The 26,311-nt window shown below is 35.4% G+C and overlaps 1 protein-coding gene and 1 pseudogene across 1 annotated transcript; both read left to right on the forward strand.

Annotated features, from left to right (window-relative positions):
• Positions 1–5,754: 5,754 nt before the first annotated feature.
• LOC141508899 (vomeronasal type-1 receptor 1-like) lies at positions 5,755–6,625 on the forward strand (annotated as a pseudogene).
• A 6,066-nt stretch (positions 6,626–12,691) lies between these two features.
• LOC141508905 (vomeronasal type-1 receptor 3-like) lies at positions 12,692–26,192 on the forward strand. Its single transcript, XM_074217968.1, has 4 exons — positions 12,692–12,867; positions 21,411–21,517; positions 21,922–22,055; positions 25,260–26,192. Exons 1-4 carry the CDS (start codon positions 12,692–12,694, stop codon positions 26,190–26,192), a joined length of 1,350 nt encoding a protein of 449 aa, XP_074074069.1.
• The last annotated feature ends 119 nt before the right edge of the window (positions 26,193–26,311 follow it).

The following is a 26,311-nucleotide window of genomic DNA, read 5'->3' on the forward strand; positions in this document are numbered from 1 at the left end:
ATTTGAATAAAGTTTGAAAGTTTGAAAAAAAGACTTCACATTTAGCCTATCTAAATGTACTTTTATTCTTTATATACTTGTTTCCCTTTCTTAAGACCATTTTAAACTCTCAATCCTGAATTATTTCTTGAGTTTCTCATTCTGTGTTAGAATTTTGACATAGAATTGAATGAGATGCTGAGAACAGCATTCTGTAGGAAATGTCTCTCCATTGCTTCTATATATAATAAAAAAGGAGAAATGTTACATTTTGCCTTTGAATCTCAAGGACACAAATATATCTGTACAAAACAAAGATTTTTATAAAGCTTGCTATTCATAAGGACTGATATTAGTGATGTATTATGTTGTACCTGAAACTCAGCAAATTATTGATTTGAGGCAATTTGCAGAGAATGAAAACAGTTTTAAAGAGGTCCATCCACCCTGTCTGTAAAGATCCAGCATAAAAAGTAAATTCTGCTTTGTAGTTTTTAGAGGAGTACAGAAGAAGGAGAACATGATTGAAGACTTCATGTGACTGGGCGCAATATGATAGTGTTTTGGGCTGAAGCTCAAGGAACATGTTTGGTTGGTAGTTTGGTAATAGGAGCTAGAAACCACCCCTCCTTCCCTTCTGAGGGTCTAGGTACACGAAACCCAACCAAATATCTCTGAAGGACAATTTTATGCCTGACTTCCTTGCTGTTCATACTCAACTCCTAAGAACAACTAAGTATTTTGATGCAAGAATAGATGAATGAATGACAGTAAATAATTTGTCCATTATAAGCCAGCTGAATTCTGTTCAAAACTTAGAAACAGAGAACCATGACTTACAATGTTATGCAGCAAAAGCAGTTATAGAACAAAGTCAATAACTTCCTATTAGGATCAACAGGAAAATAACAGAGAATTACCTTGATCATTTTAATTTAATTTCCCCCCGGTGAACCACACTAGATACATGTGTCTCACAGAACATTTATATAGAGAGCCAAATTCTGTAAGAATCTTTAAAAGAATCATTAATATAGGGTGTACTTACACAATAATGTACTTTTATTTTCTAATAAATATTCAAAACCATTTTGAACAGTAAATCATGTTAAGTTTTTAAATCATCAAATTAGCTAAAATGCAAGCCATTAAAAATATCTAAAGCCATCAATTTGATTTAGAAGAGACATTTTCATCTCAAGGCAAGTGAGAAAACCTAAAGTAAAAGGCCAAAATTGTACAATAATGAACAACATTAAATCTTCTTGTATCCCAATAACACACTCCCAATATCCATTTAATCAGCATATTTGTTCTTGAGTTCCAGGTACCTCGTTAGGTGACTGTCTATTACAATTTTCTTGAAAATCTTCAAATTAGTCTCATCCTAAGTGTAACTTTGAAGACGTCTTCTTCACAAGAGTTGTTTCTCTGGTTCAATGTGTCTTACAGATTAATAGAAGTTCTGGCCACAGCCTTTTATCAAATAGCTCTCAGGGTAATTTAGCATATCCTCTTAAATCTCCCATAATAACCAGTTCAAATCAACTCAGATTTTGTGGTTTGGTGTTACCCATTTTAGAATTATAAGAAAATATTTGACTTGGTGAATTATAGTTCACCTGAACCTTCAGAGAATTTAAGTTCTCAAATACCCCTTTCTGTTTCTATCTTTTTCCAAACTCTTTGGTTGATATAAATGTGCTAAAAATGATAAAATATGAATACTAAAAAATAAAATCAACAAAAATAAAAACTATGAGAACCTAATGTGTAAAATGAATCCTTCTTTTTGCCTTGTTAAATTATCAGAGACTTCATTATAAGTTTCTTTCAGCAAAGTAAATTATCAAAATGTCATATTTTAAGAAATTTGAATAATATCCAAAGAATTCAATACTAAATGTTTTGAAATTCCAGAGAAATGACAACTCTGGAAAATATTTTAAATTACATATGATTGATATCTTTTGTTGTTTTCTTAAAATATTATATTTAATTTTTTGCTGCAATTATTTAGTACTCTAAATTTTTAAATAAATACAATGTTTTTTCTTTTCTTTTTGACCTCCAATTCATTCCCATATATTTGCCTTCTTATATTATTGTATAATTGCCTCAAAATTTACCTTCAGTGAAACATTCAAAGTTCCTTCAAACAAAGACTCCAACATGAATTCCGAAGAAAAAGAATGGGGAAGTCCATATTGATTAATAGTTTAATAATCAATCTGGGATACTTACATTGGATCTGTCTGAGGAGTCTGTGTCAACATATTGAATCCTCTTGCAAAAATCCACTTCCATCCTGTTGGGAGCCAGGGTCTCTAAGCTGTTTGACACAGTCGCAGCAAGAAGACAAGGCAGTCACACTGCCTGGTGGAACAACATTTCCTTCTTCAATATATATAGGGATTACATGCATACCAATATTTATAGGTTTATTATTGATTACAATATTTACTCACCCTAATACTAGAATGACTATAAAGGAAGGATTTCAGAAAAATTCCTTGAATAAAACATTGAAACTCTGTCTAAATTTAACAGGACTGCCTCTCCCTCTGAGGCATACAAAAGGCATCATCCTTATGAAATCTATGGAAAATCCAGCACTGGGAATTCCAAGTAGATACCAGAATATATAGAGGGAAAACAGATACGAGATGGGTCAGATAGAATTCCAGGGAAATTAATAGTTTTGCTTCCCTTGCATATACAGGAATATATGGAAAAGATGGTGAGAAAATAGTACAGGTGACTGATATGTGAACTCCAGCAGCCTTAGTTTCATGGGAAAGAATAAAAAAGTCACAAAAACTGGTTTCTACCAACTAGGGCAGAAAGAACAATTGGTTATTGTAAGAGTTAATGGATGGATGCACAAGCGTAAACACCCTCACTACAGACTGTTAAGGAAGTGTATCGAAAAACATTACCTACATGAAAAATATAAAAAACTTCCCATTAAAAGAATTGCTTAATTAATACTCCCAAATGAATTAACAATTATACAATGTAGTAATAAATATGGTAACAGACAGGTTAAGGTCATTGTGGTCCAAGTAGGGATAAGAAATTAATTAACTATATGATTATTACTTAAACTTGCAATCACATGATTAAAACTTGTAACCATATGAACTATATGATTGTTGATGAAATTTGTACACTCTTGTACCCAAGGAAATGATCTCAGCTTGCTTCCTTGCTTGAAACATACATGATTCTGAAACTATAAAAATAAATTCAAGCAGCTGACAGTCAGTCAACCTGCTCCTGCCTATATCCACTTGTTGACTCATTTTCCCGACTCTATCCCTCCTGTCAGGTTCCAAGAACCCCGTGGAGGCTGGACCTCCGCACCTTCCCAAACTATGTTAGGGTGACAGCACTGCATTTTTACCCCAGACACTTGCATTTTGTTATTGCCTTTTGGGCTAGAGACCCTGACATATGAGACTATTGACTGAAAATATAACAGTGATGCTCTGGTTTTTCTTGGTTAGTGTGATTTCTTTTAACTTTCATTAATCTTGGTTGAATAATATTATTCATGGTTTTCTTAGAGAAGGACACAATTTTATTTTTGATGGCTTTCACCAATAGAAACTTTTGCTAGGAAAAGCAAATAATTCATGACATTTATAGCTTAACGGTTTCACATTATGGTTTTTACTTGTAGGAAACCCAAAGGAGGAGTAGAAGTTGTTAAGGATCTAAGTCTTATATGAAAAACAAAAGCTTTTTATTTAAAAATGATATTTAATATACATTGAACAAGTTTAAAATTTCTAAATTGTTTTGCTTGTTTTCACAAGAGTCCAAATGACTAATTCCAAATTTATACAATTTATCAGTGTATGTATCTGTTAGCTGAATCTAAACTTCAGGACATGCCTTACAAATGGATGTTTATCTCACATTAGATAAAAAACCCAAACAAAAATGAACTTTTCCATCAAGGAAACATGTTTCATAAATTATTCTTCTCTATGAGAATATAGATTGCATTGAAATTCTTTTTATTAAGGGCAATCTGAAGAATTTCTGGTTTCAACTTGGAGTAATTAATGATTTAGATTTTGGTCCAACTAACTTTTGCATCATTGTGTCATGATGTAGCTGCTGATTTGTTTCTTGGGTTCAGTTCTGCCCTGTGAAGAATCTCAAATCAGACTCAGGAATGCAGGTGTGGGAAAGAAGATAGAGTATTATTACAGGAAGTGATAGCATATTAACAAATGGATAGAAAAGTTGGAAAGAGTTTAAGACAAGACCACATGGATTGCTGATTGAATTTTGGGCAGGTCAGCTGGCCAGGGTTCCACAAGAGACTGGAAGATCAAAGAGGCTGCCTCCTCCCTCAGACTTCCTTAAATTTTCTCCCACAGTTAATGTTTCCATATTTAAATTATCCACTTTCAAGGAATAATTATTGAACAATTTCCATTTTTAATCTCCCAAATTCCACTTTCAAGATTTGGATGTTTTGCATTTCCTTTTTTTAAAGAAAAAATATTTTTATAATATTTTGAAATTTATATGATTTTTGGAAATTCTTTACTTGATCATTTCATGCTTTTATTTAAATTACTTTATCATCTTATTTGCTTAATTACTATTGCTGACTTGTGTATTCTCTCCTGCATCATTCTTATTTGAAATGTTAAGAACAGGGGAGGATGCACAGTGGATAGAGCACCAGCCCTGGAGTCAGGAGTTCCTGAGTTCAAATCTGGCCTCAGATGCTTAATAATTACCTAGCTGTGTGGCCTTGGGCAAGCCACTTAACCCCATTTGCCTGGCAAAAACCTAAAAAAAAGTTAAGAACAGATTCATCTTTAAATTTGTTGTTGACATGGGTTTCCATTGTGAAAAATGTTATCCAATTTTACATTTTAACAGCATTCTAGAGATTTTTACATATGGTGTGTTGCTGAATTCTGATGAAATCCAATACTTTTTCCTCATTCACCTTTTATTGTGACATTTCTGTTGTACATTTAAAACATTTTAATATGAATTTATATTTATTATATTTAAATTCATTATTTGTTAAAAATTAAGCATAGGGTTACTCTGTTTCTAAATATATATACACATATTTTTGCATAGTATATGAGTAATGTATCAAATTTCCAGGTTTACTTGAATAATGAATTTTCTTTCCAGTAAGCTTTCTTTCTATAATTCCAAATTAAATCTGATTTATTTAATTAGTTTATTAAGCTCTATTATTTTCCATTTCATTGAATTTAACCTTATTTCATTAATGAATGGTCTTAACTCTCCTTGTATTCTGATGTTGTGGTGTTAAAATTGAGCATTCATTTTCCAGAATCATCAATCTCTCTCATTGACTGAAAAGTACACACCTGTTAGACTGGTGAAATTATGGTATTTCACTTATCTTTTCTTTGTAAAAATTGTATATCTGCCATCTGCACATTACCAATGGGGAAAAAAAATCAGAAAATAATGATCAGGTTGAACATCACATGCCTTATGCATATTATTACTAAATATTCTTTAGGAAAATTTGAAAATTACTTTCCTTCCTCCCTCCCTTCCTTCTCTCTCCTCTCTCTCTGTCTCTCTCTCTCTGTCTCTCTCTCCCTCCCTCCCTCCCTCCCTCCTCCCTCCCTCCCTCCCTCCTTCCTTCCTTCCTTCCTTCCTTCCTTCCTTTCATTGCATTTCTGATTCTGAGAACAGCTTCACTTCACTCAGTGAAATAGTATTTTTTCTTTGACAATGATAGGTATTGTCTTCTTCATGGAGACAGGAGCTGGTCTACTGGAAAATCCTTCCTTCTTTGCAATTATGCCTCCACTTTCCTAGGTGGCAGCAGGATGAGGCCCATAAACACTGTTTATTCCCACTTGGCCTGGGCCAGTCCGTAGTGCTTATTTCCAAGGGAGTCCCTCAGACATTGCTTGGTTTGGGGCTGCAAAATTTCCTGAATTGTGTTGGGTGTAGGCTTATTGCTTTCCTGCATCAAGTGAGTTGCAGTCTTTCTGTCAACAATACTTGCCTTCTGAGCGGTGTTCAGATTATCACGATCAGTCCCTTTACCTTTTCCATATTGTCAGAATTCGAAGCCCATGCCTCAATGTACATTTTCCCATTCTGTCTTTTCTGCTGGATTCTTCACATTCTAATACTTGTTCTTTTGCTTTTGAATATCAAGAACATTATTTTCATTAACAACACAAGGTTATGGAATCTAGGATTCTGTTATGACTATGGTTCAACCTCATTTAAACACTTGGCATTTATAATTGTGTACTCTATTCCTGATTTCCTGTGCGTGGGATTTATGGTCCTGGCCAGTGGCTACCTGATGCTTCTCCTGCATGGACACCATCAACAAGTCCAACATCTTCACAGCTCCAGCCAATTATCAAGAAATTCACTTGAGATTAGAGCCACCTACACCATCTTGGTCTTGGTGGGTATCTATATCTCCTATTCAGGCAATTCCATTTTCACACTTTATCCCTTTTCGGTTAGTAAACATTATTAGTGGTTGATACCCCCATCAGTTTTCTTGAATGCATGTTACCCAGCCATTAGCCTGTCTGTGCTGATCAGCTCTGATTCTCAAATTCTCCATTTCTTTTGTTCATTCTTTCAAAAGAATTGATCACAAGATTCTCTTTCCCTGGATTCACTGGCCAAATTCTATTTTCACATTTGCAAAAAAGATATTTTTCAGTAAGTGATGAAAAGAAGGTCAGAAAACAAAAGAATCATAGAATTCTAGGGCTCAAAAGCTAGAAGATCTATTAGTTATCACAGTAATCATCATATTGTGTTTGAATAGAGCATTAATGGTTGAAAAGACTATATATATTTACATTTAGCCTATCTGGATATTTTTTTATTCTGAACATCCTTGTCTCCCTTAAGACCACTTTGAACTCTCAATCCTGAAATGTTTATTTAGTTTTCTCTTTCTGTGTTAGAAAATGATTTTGTCATAGAATTAAATTGGAGACTAAGAACAGCATTCTCTCCTATCAGTGAAGAAAACAGTTGAGAAATCTCTATCAATTTCTTCTACAAGTAAATGAGAAAATTTATATTTTGCCTGTAATCTCCAAGGATGAATAGCGATATCTGTAGAAAACAGAGAAGTGTTTTGTAAAGCTTGCCTCTCATAAGAATGAAAAAAGTGATCCATTGTGTTGCAAGTGAAACTTAAAAACATGAATTGAGAACATTCTCAGAGAAAGGTAACATTTTTTTTAAAAGGGACATGCTGTCTGTTGAGAAGGATTCAGTAAAAAAGAAACCTTTGCTTTTGTTGATTTTGGAGCTGTACAGAAGAAAGAATGAGAGAGTCCAAAATAAGTTAGCACATGTATAATAATAAAACACACCTCAGGCCCATTTGATTTCTGATAAGAATGGAAAAGATAGTCAAGTTTATGACAGGACACTGTAAACTGGCTTAGAATTAAACAGGTGAAAATATTTCTTTTATGGGAAATGAAGTTAAGAGAATCTTCACCTAACCTTCCCCACTTCACCATCCCTACCTTTTCTTTGTGGACAAAGATCCACTGGTCCTTTTCCCATTAAGCTGTTGACATTTTTCTAGAAATGGTGAAACATTGACTCAAAGCCACAACAAACCTGAAAACAATATTCAGAATTTTAGATTAAAATTCCCTAAAATTTTTTTCTCTCATATTCATCAGTAAGCTTGAATGTACCTATTTTCAATATGCTAATGTAATTGTCATGAAATAGCTAGTAAATAAAAGCCATCCATTCTTATAAAATTGCAGGAAATACTTCCTTTTACTTGCCTTTTTTTTTATTATGTCACTGCCTCAAATACAGTTTCAAATGAATTCTGAGGTAAAATTCAGTCAAAAGAATTTAGCAAAGCAATTATTTTGCATAAATTCACAAAGTGAATATCTGGTGGTTTTCTAATCCTTTTAAAAACAAAAAAAGGTCCATTATGGATTCTATTCTATCATGACTAAGTTAAGCTCAATATGTAAATTCAGCACAGAATAATCCATAATTATCATAAACCCAAATCATCACATAAAACAATTTGAAGTGGGGGCAGCTAGGTGGCGCTCAAGTCCTGGAGTCGGGAGGACCTGAGTTCAAATTTGACCTCACACACTTAATAATTTCCTAGTTGTGTGGCCTTGGGCAAGCCACTTAAACCCATTTGCCTTGCAAAACAAAATCATTCAGGTTACAAATTTTCAGATTCATGAGTTTACCCAACCTTTAGCTATAACCAAATTGGACAACAAATTCTTATCTATTAGGAGAGACACATTTCACATAAAAAGAATGCCAGAATGAAATTTGTTATTCTTGGATCTATATTCCAAATGTTATAATATAATAGTTAAAATTATAACTTTAGTTATGTGATATTTTATATTCACGGGTCAATGATTACAAGCATTTTACATTATAGATTCCACTCTTTCTGGATCATTCACGGACAAAGAGGTAAAAGTAGCAGCCTTTGTTTAGGTTTTAAATTATTATTCCACTGAAAAATAATTTTAATTTAGTTGGAATCTGGGTTCTACAATCTCAGATGGAATTCATTGCTATCTGTTTGCTCATTATTCTCTATAAATTTTCTTTAGTAACTTTCAAATCAAGGTGCAACTGTTACTTCAGTTCCCATAAAGTAAACATACAAGGTTCATCACGTATTTCTCCTTTGAACAAAGTCAAAACTTTCCTCAAATATTTTTGTCAACACACGTAAGTCTTCAGTTCTTTTATACACATCTCTCAAGTGTTCTCAAAAACCATACTTTTTAATTTTCTTTCTTATCCTTTATTCCTAAGCTGTCATCAGCATCCATAGTTTTATTTTGGTCTCAAATACTCCATACTACCTCAGTTTCCTTATGTATAAGATGATGCTATCAGGCTATAAGACTAGAAAGATCCTTTCTATCTCCTACATTCTATGTCCCTATGATCATTGTTCTTTATGCATATATATCTACCTAATTTAACTCTTTTCTCTGACATCCATATGACTCAATTCTTCATCTATTCTCTTCAACTTCATTAGTTTCTCCTCTCTGTTACACTGCTTTGGGCCTTAGTTCTTTGCCAAATCAAATTGATTTGATTTGATATGCTGAAAAGCCTTAAAACTGTGTTAACCTTCTAACCCAACAATGCCACTATAAGGTCTATCACCCAAAGAGATCATAAAAAAGGGAAATTAACCTACATGCCCAAATATTTTTTGGGGGGTGTGGCAAAGAATCAGAAGCTGAAGGGATGCCTATCAATTGAGGAATGACTGAACAGTTTGTGGTATAAGAATGTTTTGAAATACTATTGTTATATAAGAAATCATGAGCAGGTAAATTACAGGAAAACCCTGGAACCACTTACAAGTAGTGATGCTGATTAAAGTGAGAAGAACCAGAACATTGTACCCAACAAAAGCAACATTCTGTGATTATCAACTATGATAGATTTAGCTCTTCACAAAAATACAGTGATCAAAGACAATTCCCAAACTTCTTGGGATGCAAATGTTATCCATATGCAGAGAAAGAACTTTGGAGTTTGATTACAGATCAAAGCATACAGCTTTTAATTTTGGGGGTTGTTTTTTTTCCTTTCTCATGCTTTTCCTTTTTTGCTCTGATGCTGATATGGAACTACGTTTGGCATGAATGTACATTAATAACTTATATCAGATCATATGTTTTCTTGGCAAGTGGGGATTAAATATAAGTAAGGAGAAAAATATGAGATTCAAAATCTTACAAAGAATGATTTGAAAGTTTTCTTTCATATAATTGGAAAAATGAATCAAACAAGAAAAGAAATGTTCTTATCTTCTATATTTTGACATTCTCTCATTTCTGAAATTTATTTGATTGAAATTAAATTGTGGTGGGGAGGCTAGGTAGAACAGTGGATAGAGCACTGGCCCTGGAGTCAGGAGGACGTGAGTTCAAATTTGGGCTCAGATACTTAATAATTACCTAGCTGTGTGGCTTTGGGCAAGCCACTTAACCCCATTTGCCTTACAAAAACCTTAAAAAAAGAAATTAAACAGGACCTTGAGGGGCAGCTAGGTGGAACAGTGGATAGAGCACTGGCTCTGTAGTCAGAAAGACCTGAGTTCAAATCAGTCATCAGATATTTAATAATTACCTAGCTATGTGACCTTGGGCAAGTCACTTAATCCCATTGCTCCTTAAATGATTTAGTTAAATGTATGTAAGATCTGTTTTTATGGCTAACCACGCAACAGTTGAATGCTTGTACTTTTCTCTGCTTATACTATATCTGAGTCTTTTCTTTTGCACCCCCAATGAATCCAGAAGAATTGTAGCATAAGTTGTTTCAGGTTTGGACTAATCAGATCTTTGAAAATCAGAAAAGCATTTAAAAATCATTTTCAATATTCTATTATGCATTGTAGACTGATACTATTGCTTTCTGTGGAGACTTTCAACATTAACTTTTGTGAAGAAAATAATGATTTATGTTAATGAAGGAAAATGAAATTAATGAAGGAAAATTCCATGTTCAGACATGTACATCATTTCTGGCTGAAGACCCAACCAGCTTCATGTTCTTTCAAATTCATTGACCAGTGAAAGAACTTCCCAGTTATTTTCATGAAGTTCTGGCCTGTGGACTTCTCTATAGACCACTTGAAAGTGGAATTCTTTATCAATTTACACACTATTCAATTCATTTAAGCCTTACATGAATTAAATATATATTTACATATCTCTCTATGTATATATCTATATACATATATACATATATATGTATATATATATATATATATTTATATGTATATATACACATATCTCTAATCACTGTGAGACCTTTCTCTGAAGTGTTTGATAATCTTCAATATAAATAATCTTGTTGTGTCATATGTGTTCCAGGCTAAGAGCTATGAAAGGTTAATACAAAAATAGTTATGTGCTTTAACGAGCAAGATGTACTTATATAAGGGAGTATCTGCATGTCTGAGCTAACAAGGTGTATTCCCAGGCTCATATAGATAGGGCATTCTGAGATAATTACCTTCTGCACTCTGTTTATCAAATCACTGTTTGGTTCTCAAAACAATCTTCACTCTGTTTATCAAAACACTGTTTGGTTCTCAAAACAATCACCTAAGACATACACAAGGTATGCATGTGAAAAAAAAAATGCTTGCTAAAATGCTTATGTAATTGGTTACGTAAATGTAGAGTATAAAAGTACTTATCCTGTAATCAAAAAACGAACCAGCTTATGCATCATATTGATGTCGGCCTGAGTTCCCTCCACGGGACTCAACATCTGGTGACCCCGACCTGATGGAAGTGAGTCGAATGGGTAGAAGACATCCTGGTATGGGTTGGTATGGAAGTGTTGGACACCCCCTCACTCGGCACTAGAAGAAAAGCAGATTTAAGTGGCCACAGCTGACCTGTGAGTCAGGGAATTTGGGATGGGAATGGCTGCATCAGCCACGGAGCGCATCCGCTCAATACCTTAGAGGACTTATTGAAAAAATATGACCTGCCTGTTAAGAGATCAAAAATTTCCTGGGTATTACACTGGGGAAGAGATAAGGGCATAATTACCAAGACTGAAGAACTCTTCTCCTTGGAAAAAATGGGATAAGCTGGGAAAAAGCTTATGGGAAGCAGTCCAAACTAAGAACAAGGAAGCCCAGAGACTGGTAGAACCATATGGCACACTGTGCAGAATTGTCTATGATGACATTAAAAGTTTGTGGGCTTGCCCTGCTGTGACTGATGCTGAAAGGACCGCTATTGGAGGAAGTTCGGATGTGCCTCCTCTAGCAGAAAAAGAGTTAATTAATCCCCGCTGCCACCTGGCCGGGAAGAGGGCGGGCGGGTGGGCAGCCCCAGAGCCTTCCCGCTGCCACCTTTGTCTCTCGCAGGCTTTTCAGATCAGGGGCCCGGTCCGCCTGCACCCCGGCCTGGGCAGGGGAGACCGAGGGGAGGAAAGCCGATCCTGTTCTCCCCCTCCGCCCTCCGGCAGTTGGGCGCTCATGCGAGCACAGAGCCCCGCCTGCTTCCCGAGGCTTCCAGCCTGCCGTGCCCACTCCCTCCCGCTGCTGCACCCTGCTCATCTCAGCCAAGGCTTTGGAGAAAACCTTCAACCTGCCCCTGACACAGACGAGAATGATTGTTGCCTCCTGCCCTGACTGCAGTACAACGACTCTCCTGCTTAATGAGGATTTGACTCGGCAGCCGCTGTGAATCATCCCTGGGCTGGCAGAGGAGGGAGGAGGATTCAACCCCCTCCCGCCCTGCTTCATGTCTGTGTCTCATTCACCTCGGTCTGCCTGGCAGGACCGCCGATGACAGGGCTCGTCAGGATGTTAAGAAATACTTAGCCTTGTTTTTAAAAGAAAAGAGGGAGGTTGGGGGATCACCGCATAACATAGTGAGCAAAGTGATTTATGTTTTGAACTGGCTTAACCCTAAGCACTCCATCTCAGATAACAAGCCTCTTTACTTTCACTTTTCAAAGAACGCAGAACACTTTGCCGATGTTGACATTTCTGTCTCTGTTTTTGATCCTAAGACTGACCAATGGGACAATTCCTATCAGTTACTAACCTGTGGGCAAGGGTAAGCATGTGTTGTTTCAGGTTCATCGAAACCACAGTGGGTTCCTGCAAAGTGGGTAAAACCTCACCTGAAAAATGATACTTCTGCTGGCGCTTGCATCCTGCCCTGCCACGGCTCTTGTGACTCATCTGATTTCTAAGTATCTACAGCATCAAATGTGTATCTCCCTGAAATCAGCTGGTGATCCCTTCAAGACATGCTTCATAGGGATCCCCCTGGAACCAGAGAACATCAAACAGAGACTGAAAGGGTACTATGGACAGTTAAGGGGAACATGTAGGATTTTTCAGCAGTATAGGTCTTGTGCATGTTATGTGTGATAAGCAGCTAAATTATACCTGGCCATCCCTGAAAAATAGTTGTAGATTAAGAGATATATTGGAGGCTTTAAATAAACCAACTACACAGGAACCACAGGAAATAAATCTCTTGTAGAGTGTTCCCCCTGGAATAAAAGAGAATATCACTCATCTCCCAAATTGTAGTCTTGTGAGCTCCCCACAACTTTATAATGCTACAGGAGCTTTTATATTTAGAGGTTTAGAGTATTTTAAAGAAAACGCACTTTGGGATTCCCCTAAGTGGGAACGATTCACTAATGTATCAGGGCATTCTCATTATTGGAATTTATCAAAAACAGAATGGGGGCCCCTTGAAGTACAAATTGAGTGAGCAAAGTCATTACCCCCTGGAGTAGTCTTGATATGTGAAGACAAAGATACAGCTCTATCCCATGGCATCCTATAGGAGGACCTTGTTACCTAGGCCAATTAGCACTAGTGTCCACACCATACCTTAATTTCTCCAGAAACCCTAGGAAAACAAGGAGCATTCCTCTGGCTTCCAACTGTAATAAAAATGTTAATTTTCTATCACTATCAGAAACAGTAGCCACATCCCTTTTTCACACCAGGGGTAATGGCATCTATTAATTATAATACCAAAAAAAAATCTTGCATGTTGGGCAAAAGCTCAGGCTGACATTATGTCCATGGCTTTAATGGATATAATTACAGATGTACAGAGCATTCGCAAGGCTACACTACAAAATAGAGCTGCAATAGATTTCTTGCTTTTATTACATAATCATGGTTGTGAGGAATTTGAAGGCATGTGTTACTTTAATATTTCATATAATAGTGCTTCAATCTACGCTAAAATCAAAAAGTTACAAGAAAATCTTGATAAAATAACTGTATATGAAGATTTCTTTAAGGATTGGTTAAAATCTTTAGGATTACCTGCTTGGCTTTTGGCAATTGTAAAACCTATAATTGTAATTTGCTTAATACTTGTTATATTCTTGTTATTTGGACCATGCATCCTTTTGTGTTGTCAGAGTTCTCTAGAAAACATGCTCTCCCAGGCCTTTAAATGAAAAGGGGGAGATGTTGTGTCATATGTGTTCGAGGCTAAGAGCTATAAAGGGTTAATACAGAAATAGTTATGTGCTTTAACGAGCAAGATGTACTTCAGAGCTTAGATAAGGGAGTAGCTGCATGTATGAGCTAACAAGGTGTATTCCCAGGCTCAGATAGATAGCGCATTCTGAGATAATTACCTTCTGCACTCTGTTTATCAAATCACTGTTTGGTTCTCAAAACAATCACCTAAGACATACACAAGGTATACATGTGAAAAAAATGCTTGCTAAAACGCTTATGTAATTAGTTACGTAAATGTAGAGTATAAAAGTACTTATCCTGTAATCAATAAACGAACCAGTTTATGCATCATATTGATGTCGGCCTGAGTTCCCTCCACCAGACTCAACATAATCTGGCACAAAAAAGGAGGATATAGTGAATAGATCTACATTTTTATTTTTTGTTAGGTGAGAACCTAGTTTGGAATGAAACTTCTTGAACTTCAGTGTCTTCAGTTGAGCTTGTTATTCAAGTCCTCATTCATTAGCCTCTCTCAGTAGAGGATTGATTAAACTCTTATCCTGATGTGGTTGTTGTTGATGATGATGATGATGATGATGATGATGATGATGATGTTTGTCCTTCTTTCTAGAAGATGACCATGATATTGAGGAGGTGAGGCCATGACAATCACATGAATTGGAATTGAATGAACAGGGCTATGCTAAGGTCACCAACCTCACTGGCTCCTCCAGATTCATCTGGGTCCTGTGGCCAGATAAGAATCAGGAAGACTGGAGATGGCCCTGGATGCAAGGCAGTCAGGGTTAAGTGACTTGCCCAAGGGCACACAGCTAGTAGTTTCAAATATCTAAGATTGAATTCGCACTCCTGTCATCCCGATTGTAAGGCCAATGATCTATTCACTGTTCTTGTCATTGCCATTTTCTGCACTTCTCATACCTAAAACTATTCACTAATTCTTCCTGACTAACAAGAATACATGATCTGGGGGAGGGATTATTTTTCACTATAATCCTCAGAAAAGGTTTGGAGACTAGAAGATAATTTCTCTATTTTCTTCAGAGAAGCCACCATGCTGCAGAATGTCTTAATTAACATTTGATGGAGGAAACGGAGGGATGAGACAGGATCTGGTTTGGTCTATAGTAAATTCTCTTTCCCAGATGCATTATATCAACATACTCTCCTTTACTGCCCTTATAAATTCAGTTCTTTGGCCATTCAATGTTCTCACAGTGAGATGCTGATACATGAGATTATGGAAATTTGTAACAAGTAGAAAACAGTAGTGAGTGAGACGAACTATGAGTTACTTTAAAGAGGCCATTTCGACAGAAACATAAGGACTGTACATTCTCAAGAGTAGAATGTGGGATTTTTAACCTGAGAGAGATGATGAACTAACACAAATATCTCACTATTGACTGTTTTATTTATTATTAGGTATCAATGGATGTTCAGATCAGTCCTGCCTATCACAATTGGCACCCCTTGAATATGGATTAACATGAACCTTTACTATAAGGCAGTCAGGTTCCTGAGATCGAATTCCTACTTCCCTGTGATTGACATCCTAAAGGAGCTTCAAATAAACTCCTTCAGTTAGTCTTTGAAATTATTCACTTCCTTAGCAGATTGACTCAATGAGTGAGATTCACCTTTCTTTATAATTGACCTATAGTTACAATTTGCCCCACAAATTATTTATTTCTATATAGCCCTTTTGTACCTTTATTAAGAGCTCTACCTTTATTTTCAAAGATGATCAATTAAGTACTTTCTATAAAACAAGGGCTGGGTTAAACTCCAGTAGTAGAAACAAATATAAAACACAGGTCCTGCCATAAACTTAAAAAGGGATAATTGCAGCACCTTTGAGGACTCATATAGATGAAAATGAACCCAGGCCATTAGAGGTGAATCACATAGATAAGGTTTCTTATCCCTGCCAGACTTCCCTGTTTCAGTTCAAGTCTTTTTTGTCCTTTAGAGTATAAAATATCATTTTCTTTAAATCTCTTTTCTTGCTTAATGCTTCACAATTTTTAGAAGAAAATTAAAGAAAAATGATTAAGGGAAAATTATAGAAATGTGCACAAATGAGTGGATGGGAGAGGTGAGTATTTACTGGAAGCATCCTACCATGTTCCTTGGGAGAAAGTCTAAGGATAGAGATTTTAGGGGAACTTATTTTCATGCCTTCAAGATGATGCTGACATGGTGGTTCCCAGATACATGAAGGTTAGATCAGACTAAGGTTAAAGTAAGATTTCAATACAGAACCTCTGGTTTAGTCTCAGAACAAGTAGACCTGGAGCAAACTCCACAAGAAGCTCACCACTGAGAACACGTTGAACTTGTGCTGAATTATTTTATGGTTTGCCTGGGTGGAACAATCGGGATTGCCTATAAAATTCTAAATTGTTTTTTTCTGTCCTATATGATTTAAGAATACTGTGAATTGCATCACTTAGCAATAGAAAGGTAAAGGGTCATTTGAGTTGGATAAATTGACCTTTGACAGGACTTTTAAAATGATGATGGCAAGTCACAGAGATGGATAGTTCATTTAGAGAGATCTCTTGTTTTGAGGTAAATATTTCTCCATTTACTGTTATCGTTTTGTTGTTTTAGTTTTTTTTTCTCTTTGGTTTATATCGAAATTTCCATACTGGACAAAGGAATTTAGGAACTTATCACATGATCACATGATCTCTATCATGAATCTCTAGGAAGAGAGAAAGAAATCAAGACTTTGATGCTCTTTCATTTGTATTTTTTTTGAATTAGTATAAGATACCAATGATATCTAATTATATTGTATATTGGTAATGATGGCAGGCATCCTTCCACTTGTATTCCAAACGTCATTCAAACACAAAAAGGTGGAAAGAATGCCACAAGTAGTAAGTGTTAAGTGTCTGAGGTTGGATTTGAACTCAGTTTCTTCTGACTTCAGAGTCAGTGCTCTTTGTCTGTGATACCTACCTAGTTGCTGTAAAATGCCATATTACTCATGTTGTGAAAGAAGAAATTGAACAAAAAGGGAAAATGATGACAGAGAGAAAAATAAAATATAAAACAAATTTTAAAACTTGAAAATAATATATGCTGGTGCTCTATCCATGGCACCTCTTAATTGCCCCACCAGTTACTTTAAATGCAATTTCTCTTTCTACCTCTTGCTGTTGGGTTTTATGGGTATTATATAGAAATTCTGATGATGTATGGGGATTTATTTTATATCCTGTAGCTTTCCTTAAATTGCTCATTGTTTGAAATAATTTTTAAGTTGATTTTCTAGGGTTCTATATGTATAACATCATATCATCTACAAAGAATGAGTTTTCCTCCATCGTTGCCTATCCCATTCCTTCAATTTCATGCCCTATACCAAAATAAGGTCAGAATGAGTATCGGATTTAGACATAAAAGGTAATATCAAAGATCAATTATCAGGTCAGGGAATGCACTATCAGTCAGATTTGTGCAAAGGAGAGAAATTTATGATCAAGAAAGAACCAGAGTACATTATACAGTTGCAAAATGGATGATTTGGACTCTATTAAATTAACAGGATTTTGTGCTAATCAAACCAATTCTGCTAAGATTAGAAGGAAAGTAGAAAACCAGGGAAAAAATTTCACAGATAAGGGATCTGATAAAAGTCTCATTTCTAAAATATATAGAGAACTGAATGAAATTTATAAGATTTCAAGTCATTCCCCAACTGATAAATGGTCAAAGGATATGAATGAAGAGATTAAAGCTATATATATAATCAAATGAAAAAAGTGCTCCAAATGATCACCGATTAGAGAAATGCAAATTAAAACAACTATGAGGCATTATTTCATACCTATCAGATTGATTAAGATGACACAAGGGAAAATAATCAACGTTGTGGGAGAATTGGGACATTAATGCTCTCTTGGTGGTGTTAGGACCTGATCCATACCATTCTGGAGAGTATTATGGAATTATGCCCAAAGGGCAATAAAACTGATCATACCCTTTGATCCAGCATTACCAATGCCAGAAGAAATCATAAAAAAATCGGAAAAGTCCTTCATGTTCCAAAATATTCATGTAATGTAGTTTTTATGGAAAGATTGTTGAATTTTTGGTTGCTAGACTTTTTATCCTGGTTCTTTAATAGTTATGTGATTTTTAGGGATAGACCTGTTAGTGTCTCCACAGGATTTAACCTATCTCAAATTGTCTTTTATAATTCTACAATCTTCCTGCCCAGAATGAACCAGGCATCAAGATACCAGGAACTCTTACTGACTTCCCTGACCCTATGTAAAAGGGTATAAAGGACAACCACATTACCAGTGTCTCTCATTTTAACTCTTAATTTCATGACCTACAGTGGAAAAAGTCATATGGGCCAGTCAAAGCATAGAATGTAAAACCAGAGGTTTGTGTTTAGAGAAAAGCAGCTCAATTAGAAAATCCTTAGGAATATTTAAAAAGCAGTTCCCAAACATTCCTGCTGAGCTTAGATGAACAACCAGAGTCAAAGCAAAGTCAAAAATGTTAAGACAACAAAATTTAATATCTAAGGCCAGGGAAGCTACCCCTAAGCTAATAAAAGGCAAGAGAATGAATCCACTCTATTCCAAAAACTGTCACAGATAAACACTGAGGTGAAAGGGAGCAGAGAAGTCCAAAACATCAAAGTTAGAAAATCCTAGGGGTGGCTAGGTGGTACAGTGGATAAAGCACAGGCCTTGGAGTCAGGAGTACCTGGGTTCAAATCAGTCTCAGACACTTAATAATGACCTAGCTGTGAGGCCTTGGGCAAGCCACTTAACCCCATTTGCCTTTCCAAAAACCTAAAAAAAATATCCCTTCAGGCTTCCCTGAATTCCTGTCTCTCCTGGTTTCTAATAGAACATAGTGTTTGATGACATACACATACCACAGTTTGCTAAGCCATTCCCCAATTGAAGGACATTGACTTGATTTCCATTTCTTTGCCAACACAAACAGGGCTGCTATGGATATTTTTGTACAAGTGATGTTTTTACCCTTTTTCATCATCTCTTCAGGGTACAGACCCAGTAGTGGTATTTGCTGGGTCAAAGAGTATGCTCATTTTTGTTGCCCTTTGAATGTAGTTCCAAATTTCTCTCCAGAAAGGTTGGATGAGTTCGAAGCTCCACCAACAGTGTACTAGTGTCCCAGATTTCCCACAACCCTTCCAACAATGATCATTATCCTTTCTGATCATATTGGCCAATCTGAGAGGTGTGAGGTGGTACCTCAGAGAAATTTTGATTCGCATTTCTCTAATAATTAATGAGTTAGAGCAATTTTTTCATGTGGCTATGGATTGCTTTGATCTCCTCATTTGTAAATTGCATTTGCATATCATTTGTCAATTGAGGAATGGCTTTTCTTTTTTAAAAAAATACGACTCAATTCTCTGTATATTTTAGAAATGAGTCCTTTGTCAGATTCATTAGTTGTAAAGATTGTTTCCCAATTTACTACATTTCTTTTGATCTTGGTTACAGTGGTTTTATCTGTGCAAAAGCTTTTTAATTTAATGTAATAGAAATCATCTAGTTTGTTTTTAGTGATGTTCTCCATCTCTTCCTTCATCATAAACCGTTCCCGTTTCCATAGATCTGACAGGTAAATTAGTCCTTGATCTTCTAATTTGCTTATAGTATTGTTTTTTATGTCTAAATCCTGTAACCATTTGGATCTTATCTGGGTAAAGGGTGTGAGGTGTTGGTCTAATCTAAGTTTCTTCCATACTAACTTCCAATTTTCCCAGCAGTTTTTATCAAGGAGAGAATTTTAATCCCAATAGCTGAACTCTTTGGGTTTATCAAACAGTAGATTACTATAATCATTTCCTGCTATTGCACTTAATCTATTCCACTGGTCCACCACTCTGTTTCTTAGCCAATACCAAACAGTTTTGATGACTGATGCTTTATAATATAATTTTAGATCAGGTAGGGCTAAGCCCCCTTCTTTTGTAGTTTATTCATTAAATTCCTGGAAATTCTTGACTTTTTATTTCTCCATATGCATTTACTTACAATTTTTTCTAACTCATTAAAGTAATGTTTTGGAATTTTGATCGCTAGGGCACTAAACAGGGAGTTTGGCTTTGGTAGAATTGTCATTTTTATTCTATTAGCTCTACATATCTGTGAGCAGTTGATATTTGCCCAGTTATTTAAATCTGATTTAATTTGTGTGAGAAGTGTTTTATATTTGTTTTCATAAAGTTTCTGAGTCTGTCTTGGCAAATAGACTCCCAGGTATTTTATATTGTCTGAGGTTACTTTGAATGGGATTTCTCTTTCTAGCTCTTCCTGCTGTATCTTGCTAGTCATATATAGAAAAGTTGAGGATTTATCAGGTTTTATTTTATAACCTGCAACTTTGCTAATTGTCTCCAGTAGTTTTTTGGATGATTTCTTGGGATTCTCTAGGCAGACCATCATGTCATGTACAAAATCTACAAAGAGTTAGTTTTGTCTCTTCCTTTTGAAGGCAAGATCCTCCACAGGTAAAGTTCAAGGATTGAATTTCTAGGTCAATTCAAGAAAAACCTGAAGGTGCCCTCACATAAGCATAGTGTAGGTATAATGTTCCTCTCATCTCCATCTTTCATTAACCTTGTTGAACTTTGACATTCCTCTTTCTTTGGGAACCTGCAAAAAGTTTCTCTTTGAAGCTGCTCCCAGCTATTTTTTTTTAATGACTGCAATCATAATTAATGAGTTCATTGGTGATAGGTGAATTATCATTAATCAGCAAAATTAATTGATACTGATTTTCACCTGGGACAAAATTCAGGCCTTTGGTGGCCCTTCTGAGATCCCATGAAATCAATCCTCTTTTTCTTGCAGCTGACAAGATAATCGCATCTCTGGAGGCTGAGAGGATCTTGAGTCTATAACTAATTTCTCCTACTCCCTGCCCTCCCATCTCCATCTTCTGAGTTACAAGGTCAGGTCTACACCACAGCAGGAGAAACCAGCTTTGTGAGTGTCTCACTGCATCTGATCCTTAAAGGCCTTAGAAGGAGAACACACCTCTCTCCCTGTAAGTAAAAAGGGAGGCAGGGTGGGGCAAATCATTTATTTGCTGGTACTAAGGAAGGCATTCTGAAGATGCTTATGGCATTTCAGCTCAAAATACCAAGGAGACTTGTCTTTTTGTAGGCCTTTTCTCCTAATTCAAGTCCCCATTGCATTCAGTCTTAACCAGTGTTCCTCAGATTAGTCTTGTCAGCTCTTGTAAATATTCTGAATGTATATTTTGGATCCCCAAACCCCCTTCATCCTATGCCCTTTTATTTCATAGATCTAAAATTCATAAGTTTAGGAAGAAATGTTTCTTATAACTATTTGTAATTCTTCTTCATTAGAAACTATAGAGTGGCAATTGATCTGAGAAGTCATCTACCCCAACCCTCAAAAGTGACAAAAGAGACAATTAGCATCTATCTTTTTGAAATGACTGCATCTGCAGTAGGTGAGTTGGACCCACCTGTTCTAAAGGTTCAAATTTTCTTTTCTGTCCTTGAACTTACATTGCTTTACTTCTCATTTAAATTTGTTTTCCTTGCTAAATACCAAATGGCAGACTAAGATTCTGCCTTTTCCTTTAGGGATCCAGGTCCTTTTATTTATTTAAGGTTTTGGTTTCTTTTTGTTTGTTTGTTTCTTTGTTGCAAGGCAATGGGGTTAAGTGGCTTGCCCAAGGCCACACAGCTAGGTAATTATGAAGTGTCTGAGGCTGGATTTGAACTCAGATACTCCTGACTCCAGGGCCGGTGCTCTATCCACTGCGCCACCTAGCCTCCCCGATCCAGGTCCTTTTAATATTTTGCTACAATCTTTGAATAATACTTCACATGGCCTGTGTATTTTTTCCAGAAAGGGATGGATATTGGGATCCAAATTCTTGGATTGAAGAGTCACTTTACAGAGGGTGGCAACCTAAAGCTCAAATGAACTCGTATCCTTTTCAATTAGTTTCTGAGATTATTCACTTTCAATACAGAAATCAGGTAGGTAGCTGAGATTCCTTCTGGAGTCTCCTGGCACTTATGTTAAAACTTCCTCAAAACTTTAGAAATTATATGACTGCCACTCCTCTGAGCCCACATAGGAATGAAAATGAAACTGGCACATTGGAAGGGAACCATCTAGGTAAGATTTCTTAAACTTACCAGCTCTCCCTGCTTCAGTTCAAGCCTTTTTGTCCTCTCAATAAGTTATCATTTTTCCCTTTAAAATCTCTTTATTTGAATGTTGCTGCTTCAAAAATCCAAAATTATATCAAAAGTGATGAAGACAAAATTATAAAAATCTATCTGAAGTGAGTTGGTGGGTATGAACAATGATTATTTACAGGAAAAAAGTCTTCCAGATTCGTAGGGAGAAGCCTAGTGATCGGTTTTCTACTGGGACTTTTTCTTTTGTTCTTTTCAAGGTCACTCTATAATCTGGTGGCTCTAGTCAATAGCAAGGGTGGACTAGGCTAAGCTTAAGGTGACCCTTTCAGATAGAGATTCTGAGAATAAACTAGACAATGGGCAATACATAGAATAACCACAGTCCTGGTAATACTTTGAAATTTATACTGAAACATTCTACGATCAGTCTGAATGAGTCAATTAGGATTATTTATAAAAATCTTAATCCTTGGTCATATTTGGCTTAGGAATACATGTATGTCTTCATTTAGTAATAAAACGTTGTTGGGTCATTTGAATCATATAACTGATTTATTTCCAGAATTTTTTAAATGAGGATGGCCAACCAAAGAGATGAATTATTCATTTGGAGATATGTTTTATTTGAAGCACTGACTCTATTCACTATTATCTCCTTTCCCCCTTAAATTCCTTTTAGTACCTTAATAAAATACTTTCCAGCAGAGCATCTAGGAAGAGTGAAAGAGATGAAAACTTTGTTTCTTTTCAATTAATTTAATTTAATTTAGCATACAGTATATTCTTTCAGCTATACATATACATATTAAATATATATTTATATATAATATGCATATATATAATATATTTGTATTTTGAATTGATCACATTGACAGTCTTCCTAAATGAAAACTCTTCTAATGAAAGGTTTAAGGATTTTAAAAGATATAATTATATCTCTATTTTTACTTCTGAGAGTGAGAAGACAGAGAGACATAAACAGTGCAATTATGTGGTGAAGTGGATAGAGCCCTGGAGTCAGGAGGGTATGTGTTCAAAGCCAACTTTGGACACTTAATAATTACCTAGCTGTGTGAACTTGGGCAAGTCACTTAACTCCATTGTCTTAAAAATAAAAATAAAAAAGAGAGAGAGAGAGAGATACAAGCAGAGAAAGTCTCTTTTCCCTTCTACAGAAATTTCTGACAATATAAACTAGTGACTCTGTGATTCAAAGTATTATTTATTCCATATGAGTTTTCAAATTATAACTCTGATTACATTTTGACTGTTCTCACAAACAAAAATATATTATTATATTTTTAATTCAGCAATTCTTTTTTCTAGTAATATAAAAAAACCAAGAGTGTGGAATAAATACACACATACAAATAGAAACGCAAATACATACAGATATGTGAGTATGTACAAATATCTATAGAGATTTTATTCTTTTTGTCCTCTATCTTGCTTCATACATTTAGGAATTTGATAGATCAACTATATCACTATTTATATGAGTATATTTGCACACAATTTTAAAAAATTAAATGCTATTTTTCTGAAACTTTGGTGTTTGATAAATAAGATGATTTCCCCCATGAAACTAACTAAATCAAGTATATTATAGGCATAATGGAAACAGCAAAGCCCTTCATATTTTATTCTCTAAGCTATCTACTTTCCCCATCACTTATAATTTAATAATAATTTTGAGTTAGATTAACAAGACTATCTTAGAGATAGTCTAATTAGATTGTTACATTAATCTAACATGATTAATATGACTATCTATGAGAATAGTCACATCCACCTTTCCTGGTGGTTTCTACATAAAATATACTGAAATGCCCTGTCTGGCTTCATTCCAATAACTAGAAGACTGGAGGGGGTGGCTAGGTGGCACAATGGATAGAGCACTGGCCCTGGAGTCAGGAGTACCTGAGTTCAAATCCAGCCTCAGACACTTAATAATGACCTAACAGTGTGGCCTTGGGCAACCCACTTAACCCCATTGCCTGGCAAAAAAACAAAACAAAAAAGTAGTAGAAGCAACAGCAGTATAGTCTTAATAACAGTAATCATTGTAGTAGTTGTAGTAGAAATCATAGTAGTGCTATTTGTCTCTACAAATTTTTGGTATCAGGAATTCCCTGGGAAGAATTGGATTTTTACCACCACAGTACCTTCCCTGGACCTTTGAGTCCAAGAGTCTAGGAAGGTGAGAAGGTGAGTGCCTTGCTTAGTGTCAGAGAGCCAGAATGTTAGAAGTAAAATTGAATTTATTCTGTTCCCAATGCCTACAGAGGCATTCTTTACAGGACGTCTTATTATGCCAGGAATTGTTTTATTACATGCTGTTGTGTTACATTTTTGCAGACTTGGGAAAACAAATATTGCCTCTCAATTTCCATGTTATCTGTACTTTATTAATATTTTTGTGCATTTTATAGGAATATTAATATAATGTCTGAATGTTATGAAAGTTATTGCTTTTAATCATAATTGCTTTATGATCAATTAGCTTTATGTAATCTATTTCTTGTCATGCAAATTTTGGCATGCTAAATTTCTAAAAGTCATATTTATTTAAATTCTGAAATTTTATGGAATCTTTATTTGATCATTTTCATTTTAACTGCTCTAACATCCATTATTTGTTCCATTTTATTAAAGAAAATATTTTTGAAATGATTGCCTTTCATTTCATTTTTTTGTTTTCTTAATCGGCTCTAGCTTTCATTTGCAATGTTTTATTATTTTGTTTTTACTTAATTTCCATTGTTGTCAGGTCTTTTGCTTATATTTTCTTTTGGTCCTTCATTCTGTCTAACATTTAAACATACTCATTATTAAATTTCCTATTTTTATAGATTTTCAGTTATTCAAAAAATACAAATCAGGTTGAGCAAAATATATTAATTCAATTAATGTATTTGTAAATGAAAGAAAACACATTAACACAATAACACAATAATCACAATAACAAATGGCATCCAGGAGTGTTGAAAAGTTTTCCTTCTTTCTTTTTTCCTCTTCTCTATTTCTGGTTGCAAGAATAATTACACTTCCATCAGGGAAAGACTTATTTTTCTTGATTTAGTTCTAGGTATTATCTTCTTCGTGCAAACAGGAGCTGGTGTCCTGGGAAACGTCTTCCTCCTTTGCCATTGTACCTTTACTTTCCTAATGGGCAGAAGACTGAAACCCATAGAAATGATTTTTTCCCACTTGGTCTTGGCCAATTCCATAGTTCTTATTTCCAAGGGATTTCCTCAAACAATGGCTAGTCTGGGGATGAAAATGTTCCTGAACCAAGCTGGGTGTAGACTTACTGCTTTTCTCCACAGAGTTGCCCGTAGTCTTTCCATCAGCATCACTTGCCTTCTGAGTGGTTTTCAGGTTATCACCATCAGTTCCTTTAACTGTTCCCAGTGGTCAAAACTTATTGCCTCAAGGTACATTTTCTCCTTCTGTCATTTCTTCTGGATCTTACACATCCTGATAAATATCACTATGTTTATGAAGAATGTTATGAAAGGTAGAAATAATACAAAAATATGGAATATGGGATTCTGTTCTGATGTTTCTTCTGCCACATTCAAAGTCTCTTTATTTGTAATTATCTATGCTATTTATGATTTTCTGTGTGTGGTATTTATGGTAATGACCAGTGGTTACCTGATACTTTTCTTACAAAGGCATCACCACCAAGTGCAGCATATTCACAGTTCCAGACTTTTGTCAAGGACTTCTGCTGAAATTAGAGCCACCTACACCATCTTGGTGTTGGTTAGCACATACGTCTTCTTCTACTCCGTCAATTCCATTTTGTCATTATATCACGTCCAATTTGATAAATATTATCATTGGTTAATGCCCACATCAACTCTCTTAGTGGCATGCTACCCAACCATTAGCCCATTTGTGCTTATTAGCTCTGATTCCCAAATTCTCCATTTGTTCTATTCCCTCTGGCACAAAAAGTGATCCATGAAGCTTTCTTCTCTATGTGTTTGTATTGTGATTTTAGAAATGACACTCTCGCTGACACTCATGAGAATGAAAATATTTTAATTACACAACACAAGGAATAGATTGATTACATT

Source organism: Macrotis lagotis, chromosome 1 (genome assembly GCF_037893015.1).
Source record: "Macrotis lagotis isolate mMagLag1 chromosome 1, bilby.v1.9.chrom.fasta, whole genome shotgun sequence".
NCBI lineage: Eukaryota > Metazoa > Chordata > Mammalia > Peramelemorphia > Peramelidae > Macrotis > Macrotis lagotis.